The 12096-nt window shown below is 46.5% G+C and overlaps 1 protein-coding gene across 3 annotated transcripts in view; it reads left to right on the top strand.

The window, feature by feature from the left end:
* Nucleotides 1-12096, top strand: part of wdr19 (WD repeat domain 19) — a 140685-nt gene that overhangs the window by 65020 nt on the left and 63569 nt on the right. For all 3 annotated transcript variants that reach the window (XM_067988659.1, XM_067988668.1, XM_067988676.1), the window contains exon 14: nucleotides 6453-6575. In XM_067988659.1, coding sequence (XP_067844760.1) covers nucleotides 6453-6575 — 123 coding nt within the window. The remainder of the gene's footprint in view (nucleotides 1-6452; nucleotides 6576-12096) is intronic.

Genomic DNA, 12096 nt, shown 5'->3' with positions numbered 1-12096 from the left:
TAACCCATTTATTTTAAATGAATTAATACCCCCCACTAAAGTAGCAAATAAAACATTTCAGATGAGTGCATTAAGTAAGTGTGCACTGTTACTCTACACTAATTTCAAGGCCTTTATCTTGGACTTTAGTTTCTTCTGGTAGCGCACTGGTTAACATGTTTCCATTAAATTTCTTTGTGCACTATTTTAATGCAGTTGTTAAATCTGTTAATTTTAAAATAATACACAAATTTATTAACCAGTGCACTACCAGAGGTAATGAAACCACTTCAAGACTCTCACCATCTGTACCCCTTTTAAAAATAAACTGTAGAAATGTTTTTTTGTTTCTTGTTGAATTAAAAATCCTGATTGTCACCTTGGTTGGGAACAGAGACCAAAAAGGGAAAGAAAAAAGAATAAATGTTTTTTAAAATTCAGCAAGAGACAAGATGCATTTTATGGCAAAATTTCCCCATTAAAATAGCAAAAGAAAGGAAAGAACAATAGAGGGTAAATGAATGATTTTTAGGTTGGTGGGAGTATGTAATGGTGTGTCTTAGGAATCTGTGCTGGCATCTCTTTTGTTTTCCATTTTTATAAATGATTTGGATATAGGCAGAAAAGGAATGATATCAAAGTTTGCTGATGATTTTAAAATTCACATCCTTGTTTTCAAATCCCTCCAAGGCCTCGCCCCTTCCTATCTCCGTATCCTCCTCCAGCCCTACAACCCTCCGAGAACTCTGTGTTCCTCCAATTGCTGGCCTCTTGTGCATCCCGACTTCCTTCGCCCCACCATTGGCGACCATGCCCCTCAGCCATCTAGGCCCTAAGCTCTGGAATTGCCTCTCCGTCTCTCTCTCCTCCTTTAAGATGGTGCTTAAAACTGACCTCTTTCCTAATGTCTCCTACTTTACCTCGGTGTCAATTTTTTGTCTGGTTGCACTCCTGTGAAGCTCCTCTGAACATTTTACTCCCTTAAAAGTGCTATATAAATGCAAGTTGTTATGATGTAACAACAATAATTATTTAATGCCTTTAATAACGTCCAAAGGCACTTCACAGTGGGTAAAAGAGTGGGCACCAAGCCTTTGCGGGAAGGTTAGGAGACTTCACCAAAAGCTTGGTTGAAGAGATGTATTTTGAACAGGCTTTTAATGGTGGAGAGATGTGTAGGCAGGCAGAGGGGTTTGGGGAAGGCCGAAGCCTACCAAGATTTCAAATTAGGGACATCGGAAACAGAGAGAATGGAAAAATGCAGGGAAACAGGTTAGTAGAGTGGGCAGGTAAGTTACAGGTACAGTTTTGTGCAGAGAAATGTGAAGTAGCATATTTGGCGGGGTGGGGGGGGGGGATGGTGGGGAGAGAGTAAAAGGGAAGTATACCCTAAATTGTAAGATTCTTAACAGAGTGGAGGAGCAGAGGCATGCGTTGATCTTTAAACATGTGAGTGCGGGTAGAAAAGACCTTAAAAAGGATAAATGGGATCGTGAGCCTTTACATTAGGGGCATTGAATATAACAACAAAGAAGTGATGTTGAATGTGTACGTGATATTGGTTAAGCTACAGCTCTGGGCACTATTATAGGAGAGATATTAGAGCCACAGAAAAGGTACAATAAAGATTCACTACAATGATAACAGGAATGAGAGGTTATTATTATAACAAAAAATTAGGAAATATTGCTTTTTTCCTCCACTGGAACAGAGAAGAACAAATAGAGGTTTTCAAAATTATGAAAGCTTTTGAGAGGGTAAATATTGAAAGATTGTTTTCACTGGTTAGAGAATCAATAATATGAGTTATAGGGCTGCATTTTAGCACCCGCTATCGGGTGCGTTCCTGGCGGGGGGACCCCGAAAATCGTGAAATCCCGGAGCGGGACCGGAGCCCACCTAGAACGCGCACTTCCGGGTTCCCCGCTGACGCGCCGGCGTGCGCGCGCAGCCCCCGCTGGTGGGAATCCCGCAGGCAATTAAAGCCAGTGGGATGCCACTTGACAGTATTTATTTAGGTATTTCAGGCCATTGACTGACCTGATTAAGGGATTATGTGAGGAGGGGTGGGATTTTAGAGCAACCTGGGACTGTTTCCCACACTGGGGGAAACACTCCCAGTTCAAATGGACCTGTTGCAGCCATCAGCCTGTGGCAGCTGCAAAGGTCCATTTGACAGGTGGGGGGGGAGACCCTCACTCATTGCTGGAGGCCACTCTGTCACTTGGGACAAAGTTTGGCCTCCACCACCCTCCTCCTGACCATCAAAGTCACCAACTTGCACACTTACCCCGGTGTCCAGACACATGTACCTACCTTGTGGACCCCCTCAGATGTACGTCTTCCGGATGGGGGCCGCCATAGCTGCAGTCATGACCTCCTCGGAGGGCGAACAGCATCACCAGCCTCGCCATCCATGCCGTCCACCTCTGACACGTGGAGCTCCACAACACAGTGCTGTGACACATCCACCTGCACAGCGGGAGGGAGGGCAATGGCAGAGAGAGATGCGTCGCAGAGGGCACTACCCTCGCCACAGGTTCCACAGACCGAGGCTCAGCTTCCTGGACCTCTCTGAGCAGCAGTGCACACGGAGGCTCAGAGTCACTCGACATGTAGTCGTGGACATCTGCTGCCTCCTTCATGCCAAGCTGCTCCCGGCTGGCCCGAGCACCATCTTCTTACCTGTCACTGTCAAAGTCACCACTGCCCTCAACAACAACTTCTCCGCATCCTTCCAGGGTGCCACCGGGGACATCGCCGACGTCTCTCAGCCGTCTGCACAAAAGAGCCCTGTAAATACACCTACACCCACTCTGCAGTGACACAATGGGTGGCATCAGTTGTGGGTCTTCATAGTGATCCTCAGGAAAGGGCATTATTGCACAGACCAGACAAGATTCGCGAAGACATGGCAGTAGTGGTGCCAATATAATATGTTATGTGAGTTGGTCAGAAATTCAATATAAGTAACAACCATGACAAACCCTCAAACACCCTTGTGCATCCCCTTCATGCTCACGACACGTTTGCCTTACGCTGCCTACTGCACATATGTGATGCATGCCCTGTGGCAGGTTGAGTGAGGCTGGCCGTGAAAGAGATACATGAGAGGGTGAGTACGAGATAGAGCCATGAGATTGTATGAGGATTGGGTTGAGTGGTAGTGGCAGGATGAGTACTGGCGAGGTGAGTAGGTGCAGGTACGATGAGGATGAGGTTTGAGTGGGTATGAGGGGTGATGTGACAGAGTAGTGTTGGCAGTGCAGAAGGAGATGTGGGTTGGGGGCGGTGATGTGGCAGACGGAGTGTAGGGGACATAGTGAGTGTACTCACTTTGGCTGACCTACTGAGGTCATTGGAGCGCCTCCTGCACTGTATGCAGGTGGGCGATATATTGGTGGTGCTGGTGACCTCCTCTGCCACCTCGAGCCAGGCCTTCCTGGTGGCAGAGGCAGGCCGCTTCCTCCCGCCCGCCGGGAGGAAGATCTCTGTCCTCCCCCTCCTCCTCACCCCATGTATTGATACCTGGAGTGAGGCATCATTAAACTGGGAGCAGCCTTCCCCCTGGGCTGCTCCATGCTGTGATTTTTTCTGTTTGTTGCAGCATCTGTCAGTGGAGGACTGCCCCTTTAAATAGAGCTCCTCCAGCTGACAGACCTTACTGCGCATGCGCAGTCCGCCCGACGCGCAGCTCAGCAGCGGGGAACCCGGAGGACCAGGTTAGTGGATTGTCTGCCACAATCACGCGGGGAGCTGACTAATTTCACCGGGTGCGTGATAGCCCCCCCGCCGAGAACCCGCAGCCCTGCTAACATCGGGCCCATAGATTCAGGATTTTACTAGAAGAATTTTTTCACACAGGGTTATTAGAATGCTGTTCAGGTAGAATTGGTTAAATGGAATTGGTTAAGTATTTGAAAAGGAAAAACTCAAAAGAGTATGGGGAAAGGGCAGTGAAATGGGATTAGAGTAGATAGCTCCAGTTGAAGAGCTAGCACTGGCATGGGTGATGGGCTGAATAGTTTCCTTCTGTGGTGTGAATTCTGTGATTGTAGAACAATAAAGGAGTTAATTGCAGATCTAATTTACATCGGATGAATTCTAAAATCTGTTCACTATTCCTCATTAGAGACCCCCTTATTTCAAATAGAAATCTTTTTCTATTTTATATCTTGTTATAAGTTAAGATATTTTTCTGTGAAAAATCATGGCCTTGATATATTCGGAGGATTGAAGACACCATTCTTTTCTGAAACATTTTATTTCCTACTGTACATAGGGCATCGACTGGGTCAGCAACAATATCCTCACAAAGATTGTTCCACTGTTATGAACTTTTCATTATCTAAACTCTGAGTTCTGTGTGTCATTAAATGAAACTAGGAATAAAGAAATTAAGAATGACTAATGGCATTTCTGTGACCATCATTACCATGTACTTACACAGTGGAATAATATATGTATTGAACCTGAACTTGGGCTTATTTACATAGAGAGTTATGGAATGCAGATAAAATGAATCGGAGAAATGGACATAATGGGGAAGAAATGCAGGCCTAAATTAAATGTTGGGGAGACCAATTTCCGATCTCCCCCAGAAGTACACCGGCAGCCAAACTGGAAGCAGGCGACTTTTAGGTGTCCAGGGCGCCTGCCTGAAACAGGAGTTAGGTGCCTTTCATATGTAAATCGGGGTCCAAACAACGGTTGTAGGACCCCAATTGAAATTCATTTACAAATGGGTGGACCCTTAAAGGGACTGCTAGAGGCTGCTCAAGAAATGGCAAGAAAACTTTTTAAAAGTTACATTTCTGAGGAGCAGGAGTGATCCTTCTGGTTCCACAAAAATACTGCTGGCCCGGGTTCCCCTCCCCTCCCCCCAAGACCTATCTGCGGGCCAGCTCAGCACCAGAGCTGGCTGCAATTCATCAGGCCCCAACAAGTGAGCTGCATTGGGACGCCTGATTGACGTCTGCAGCTCACCTGTTTCATTCAGATGAGGCCTGATGCTGAATTTGGCTTGGGACCCTCGGCGACATCATCGAGCACATTCGAATCATGCCGCCCGTTTCACCCAAAAGCTGGCACGAGTTGAATTTCTTGGTTAATATATTCTGATTATAGAACATTTTATACATACTCTACTTTGGACATATGTATCTTGTTCTTGGTGATTTACTGACTAATACAAACCAGCAGTTAATAAATAGTTACTGCGTTTGTTATTTTCTGTCCACAGGAAATGTTCAAATATAGGCTTGGAATTAGACGCACGTAGAGTTTTTCATTGACTTTAAAAAAGAAAGAATCTGAAAATTTCAGAACCTACCAATCAAAACTATGGCATAACAGGGGCGAACAATTCCAGACTACTGAAAGTGGGAAATGTCTAAAATAAGGAAAGCTGTACATTGCCATCATCAGTTCACAATATTTAAAAATAGCTCCTGGATGCCCTCTATTGGTAAAAATGTTGTGTTTATGATCAATACATTTAAGGGCTTTGTGCCTGAGGAACACTCAGGCTCCTGTGCGAATAAAGTTTTTTCTACTCTTTAATCTTGCTTGGGGGTGGGAGGTATGTATGTGTTAGAGCAGGTACAAACTTTTATTTCCCCACAAATGAGGTGGGAGTGATGTAAAAGGACCTTCCATCCCATTTTACTGTCTCTGCTGGGTGGGCCCCATTGGAGGAGTGCTCAGAAGAAGTGCAGTTTATTCCCTGTGCTCAGCCCCACTCAGCTCGGAGGATTTGAGCAGGGCTTGAGTGCCAGTTGTTGGAGCCAAGCAGAATATTCAGGAAGATGATTGTGCTGGAGGTCTTTTTGTTACTGTTTTTGGACAGCAGCACAACCAAAAGCCATTACAGTAGCTGAAAGCCTTCCAGGTCTAGGGCAGCAGCAGTTAAATTTCTGTCCCATTTCCAGGCCCAAAGCCCAGTTAAGGGCTTTGAGTAATGACTTGAACCTGCAAACAATGGCTGGGCTGGGTCAGGTAAGGCGGAGTGCATTTCGGCTTGTGCCCAGATGGAGCGGGAGAGCAAAATTGTCCTCTTTATCTCAGAATGTGGGCAAATAGAACACTCAGCTTCTAGATCACTGTTAAAAAGGAATGTGTGTATTTTAGAAGCTGCCAACAAATGTGCAAAATTCACATGCCTCAAGCAAGATTAAAGAGTAGAAAAAACTTTATTCGCACAGGAGAGCGGATACGTAGAACAGTCCCAGAGAATCTTTTAATAGGGAGCTGGATCAATATTTGTTGAAGGGAGCAATTGAGGGTTAGAGAGAGATTAATAGGATTGCTTAAATTTTTTTCATGGATCTTCTGTTCTGTCTGAATTGGTCATGTTAGTGCTGTTGAAAAGTGTTTTAAATTTATTGAAGTTGAAATGTAGCATTTTTATAGCAAATGAGTCATTTGTCTTAGCGTTGGGAAGAGTCCTATGTCCATTTCTGATTTGGTTGCAGATTGAAATGGAAGGCATTGAAGCCCAGGAGGAAAGAGAGACTCGTCTTTTTCCAGGACGTGATGACAAGTGCCGAGTCACATGCCACGCACTTACTGCTGACTTCTTGGTCTATGGAACAGATGTAAGTGCCATATCTGAGACCCAGAGCATTGAAGTTTGAATTAACAGCATTCATCTGGTTTATTCTTCCACTAAGCCCCATATGGAAACTATTTTATTATTGGCATGGTGTAGTTCAATAGGGAGGTGGATGAACTCCTGGCTGAGGCTGATAACAGTGCATACAAAAAGTAAGTGAGTTGTTGGGTGATGTGCCTCACGGTCTCATGACCTCTTTACTCCCATGGTCTATTATCACAGACAAGACCATCTCTGTCCACCTCCTTCCATCCCTCATCACCCACATCTCCAAATCCCCTTCCAGCCGAACTTCTTTCTGTGTCCATCCCTGGTTTAAAAAGAAATTTCCCCCAAACCATTTACAACTGCACTTTCTAAATGCCAACTGCCTTGCCTTTGGCCCTCCATTTGCCACAATACTTATGCAGCTCCCTTATGTCCACCTTGGATGCCCTTGTCCCCACAAATCCTTTACTGTCTCCTCTCCCGCTCAATCCCCCCGTGGATGCCAGGAAGAACCCGGCATACATGTTGGTGTTGGGGCAGAACTGAAGCCCACCAGGGTGTTCAGGCTGGGGTCTTGGCCTGCAGTCCCCAGAAATCCTGCCACAAAATGCTTTGATCGGTCATCCTAAGTAGGAGGTGGAGTGGGCTCGATGCCTCTCAGGCCCCGGTGTTTAGGAGCGGATATAAAACTTAAAGTTAAATCCTTGCCTACAGTTATACTGGACAGTTAGCAGTAAAGATCTAGGGGCCAAAATTTCTCAGATCCAGCCACACTCCCAGGAGGGAAATAGGACACATGAGGCCTGATGGAGACAGGATTTTGGGTGGGACCCAGGGACATAAGGGAGTAAATTTTAACCTCCGAGAAGTGGTTGGATTGTGGGTGGGTGGGAGGTTAAAATAACAGCTTTTTTTCTGCATCCTGGCTCCAACTCGCCCACTTCTGGGTTTAACCCAGGCAGGTTTGTATGTGCGTGCACAGCAGATGCCAGGAAGCCCCGCCCCCACTTAAAGCCGGCGGGCCGATACTTAAAAGGGCAATGTACCTCATTGAGATACTTGAGGTACTTAATTTTTTGTGTATTAGAAATGTAAAATGAATTTTACCTTACCTGTTCGGGCTTCCCATTGCTTCTGATTCACGTCAAGTGAAAGCAGGCAGGAAGGGCCGGATACATAAGGTAAGTGTCTTTATTGCACTGCTTGTGGGACCGGAGGAGCAGGAGTTCTTCATCCAGATCCAACAAGCTCACCTAGCAGTCAGGAACCCCACAATCGGCCAACACCCCCCCCCCTGCCCCCCCCCCTGCCCCCCCCCCCCCCAATAGTGGACGCAAACCCCCCCCCCCCCATATGGCGAACCCCCATCTACCTCCGACTTCCGACTCTTCACCCGACCTCCGATCTCCAAGCCTTGGCCCATGATCCCTCCCTCCGATCCCTGACTGCGGCCTGCTCCCACAGGCCTTCCTGCTCGACAGCCAGCCTATCAATCAGGCCTCATTAGGGTCGATCATAACCTGCCAACTTACCTTACCCGAAAATTTCCCCCCCCCCCCACCGCCCCAACTCCTTTCCCGACTCGAAGTGAAAATTCTGCCCTAGGTCTCTGTTTCAAATCCTGTCCATTGGCAATTTGCCCTGGGGCACATGCAACTTCCATCCAGCCTAGACATGACTTCCATGACATCCAAAACCCCCAGCCAAAATCCCAACTTCATTTGTAATATCAGCTCCCTTATAAAGGGGGCAGATTTTAAAAAAACATTTCTCTGCTGGTGATGCTGGCTGGCGAAAAGTAGCAGGCCAGCGCCACTTTTCCCACCCCCTCCCCTGGCAGGCACCATAAGATACACCCATACTGGTATGGGTGACCATTATTTGCATGCAATATAGGTAATCTTCCCCTGGACCCACTTGACCTTGCCATCTCACGTGGCCTCTCTACTCCCAACGTGTCAGTCATGGATAAGGCCATCTCTGATCACTTCCTTATATCCCTCTCCACCCACACCCCCCTTCGCCCTCCCAACACCACTTCCTTCTGTGTTTGACCCTGGAAAAAACTCTCCCCCAAGTCACTTACAACTGCACTTTCAAATTCCCAACTGTCTAGCCTTTGGCCTTCCATTCAGCATGACATTTCTGCAGCTATACTAATCTGCTCAATCACACCCTCACCTCCACCTTTGATGCCCATATCCCCATTAAAACCATTACTCTCTCACCCTGGTCGTTCCCCCTGGTACGCCCCTCATCTCCGTTCCCTTAAGTCCAAGGGATGCAGACTTGAACGCTAATTGCAGACAACTGGTTTAGCCATTCATCGCCAGATCTGCTGGACCACTTAAAGCACTATGGGGTCCTGCTCTCCTCTGCTAAAATTGCTCATTATGTCAGGATTGCCCTGGAATGCAAAGATAACCCTTCACCGTTACAAACCGTCTTCTTAAACCCCTCTTCCCTGCCTCCTCCACCCTCACCTCCAACAACGAATGCGAGAAGCTTGTGGGCTTCTTTTTAACTAAGATTGAGACTCTCTATTCAGCTGCCTCTGCCGCTTCCCTCCCTTCCCCTAGCCCACTAAGCCAAACTTCCTCTAAGGTTCCCCCTGCCCTAGCCCTGAACGCTATCTTTCTCTAGTTTCTCCCCTATCTCCCCTCATGCGCTCTTCAAGCTCATCTTGTCCAGGAGACCCACCTTCTGCTCCCTCAAACCTATTCACATCAAACTGCTGACCACCCAACATCCCTTCCTGGCCCCCATGTTAGCTGATATTGTTAACAGTTCTGTCTCCTCAGGTACTGTCTCCTTCCTCTTTAAATCTGCCGCCATCACCACCCTCCTCAAAAAACCCACCCTTGACCCCTCTGACCTTGCAAATTACCGTCCCATCTCCAACTTCCTTTTCCTCTCCAAAGTCCTTGAACGTGTTATCACCTCCCAAATCCGTGCCCATCATTCCCGCAACTCCAAGTTTAAATCCCTCCAATCAGGTTTCCACCGCCACAGAACTGAAACGGCCCTTGTCAAAGCCACAAATGACATCCTATGTGACTGTGACTCTGGTAAACTATCTCTCCTGCTCCTTCTCCTCTGTCGTCCAGCTGGATGGGACTGCGCTCACCTGTTTCTATTCTTATCTATCCAGTTGTAGCCAGAGAATCACCTGCAGTGGCTTCTCTTCCTGCTCCGTTACCTCTGGAGTCCCCCAAGGATCTATCCTTGGCTGCCTCCTATTTCTCATCTACATGCTGCCCCTCGGTAACATCAACCAAAAACACATCAGGTTCCACATGTATGCTGACGACACCCAGCTCTACCTCACCACCACCTCCCTCGACCCCTCTAATGTCTCTGATTTTGTCACACTGCACTAGATGAGCAAAAATTTCCTCCAATTAAATATTGGGAAGTCTGAAGCCATTGTCTTCAGTCCCCACCACAAACTCCATTCCCTAGCCACCGACTTCATCCCTCTCCCTGGCCACTGTCTGAGGTTGAACCAGACCGTTTGCGACCTTGGCATCCTATTTGACGCTGAGATGATCTTCCGACCATATATCTGCTCCATCAACAAGACCGCCTACCTCCATCTCCGCCCATGCCTCAGTTCATTTACTGCTGAACTGGAGGTTTGCAAATGTTACACCCCTGTTCAAAAAAGGGGAGAGAGATAACCCGGCAATTACAGGCCAGTCAGCCTAACGCGGTAGTGGGAAGACCTTTAGGGACAATAATCCGGGACAAAATTAATTGGCACTTGGAAAAGTATGGTCTAATAAATGAAAGTCAGCACAGATTTGTTAAAGGAAAATCGTGTTTGACTAAATTGATTGAGTTCTTTGATGAAGTAACGGAGAGGGTTAATGAGTGTAGTGTGGTTGATGCTGTGTATATGGACTTTCAAAAGGCATTTGATAAAGTACCACTTAACAGACTTGTTAGCAAAATTAAAGCCCATGGGATTAAAAGGACAGCGATAGCATGGATATAAAATTGGCTAAGGGACAGAAAGCAGAGAGTAATGGTGAACGGTTGTTTTTCAGACTGGAGGGAAGTATACAGTGGTATGCCCTAGGGGTCGGTATTAGGACCACTGTTCTTTTTGATATATATTAACGACCTGGACTTGGGTATACAGGGTATAATTTCAAAGTTTGCAGATGACACGAAACTAGGGAATGTAGGAAACAATGTGGAGGATAGTAACAGACTTCAGGAGGACATAGGCAGACTGGTGAAATGGGCAGACATTTGGCAGATAAATTTTAACATAGAGAGGTGTAAAGTGATACATTTTGGTAGAAAGAATGAGGAGAGGCACTATAAACTAAATGGTACAATTTTAAAGGGCGTATAGGAATAGAGAGACCTGGGGGTGCATGTACACAAATCTTTGAAGGTGGCAGGACAAGTTGAGAAGGCTGTTCTTAAAAAAAAAGTATATGGGATCCTGGGCTTTATTAATAGAGGCATAGAGTACAAAAGCAAGGAAGTTATGCTAAACATTTATAAAACACTGGTTAGGCCTCAGCTGGAGTATTGTGTCCAAATCTGGGCACCACACTTTACAAAGGATGTCAAGGCCTTAGAGAGGGTGCAGAAGAGATTTACTAAAATGGTGCCAGGGATGAGGGACTTCAGTTATGTGGAGAGACTGGAGAAGCTGGGGTTGTTCTCCTTAGAGCAGAAAAGGTTGAGAGGAGATTTGATAGAGGTGTTCAAAATCATGAACAGTTTTGATAGAGTAAATAAGAGAAAATGTTTCCAGTGGCAGAAGGTTCAGTAACCAGAGGACATAGATTTAAGGTGATTGGCAAAAGAACCAGAAGCGACATGAGGAAACATTTTTTGCGCAGTTATGATCTGGAATGCACTGCCTGAAAGGGTGGTGGAAGCAGATTCAATAATAACTTTCAAAAGGCAATTGGATAAATACTTGAAGGGAAAAAATTTACAGAAATATGGTGAAAGAGTAGGGGAATGAGACTAATTGGATAGCTCTTTCAAACAGCCGGCACAGGCATGATAGGCCGAATGGCCTCCTTCTGTGCTGTAACATATTATGAAACTATCCAGTAATGTCGGACAAATGAGAGACAGTGGAGAGGTTGAGAGAGGTGCTGGTGAAATAGAGCTGGGTGTCGTCAGCATATACGTGGAACCTGATGTCGAGTTTTCAGATGATGTCGCTGAGGGGCAGCATGTGGTTGAGAAATAGGAGGGGGCCAAGGATAGATCCTCGGGGTACCCTAGAGGTGTGGGAACGGGAAGAGAAGTCGTTGCAGTTTTTTTTCTGGCTACGACTGGATAGATAAGCATGGAACCAGGCGAGCGCAGTCCCACCCAGCTGGAGGAGAGGTGTTGGAGGAGGATGCTGTGGTCACCCGTGTCAAATCCATGCCTTTGTTACCTCTAGACTTGACTATTCCAATCCTCGCCTGGCTGGCCTCCCATCTTTCACCTTGAGCTCATCCAAAAGTCTGCTGCCCGTATCCAACTCGTATCAAGTC

The sequence above is a fragment of the Heptranchias perlo genome, chromosome 1, assembly GCF_035084215.1.
Source record: "Heptranchias perlo isolate sHepPer1 chromosome 1, sHepPer1.hap1, whole genome shotgun sequence".
Lineage (NCBI taxonomy): Eukaryota > Metazoa > Chordata > Chondrichthyes > Hexanchiformes > Hexanchidae > Heptranchias > Heptranchias perlo.
This window is presented reverse-complemented; position numbering and strand designations above follow the sequence as displayed.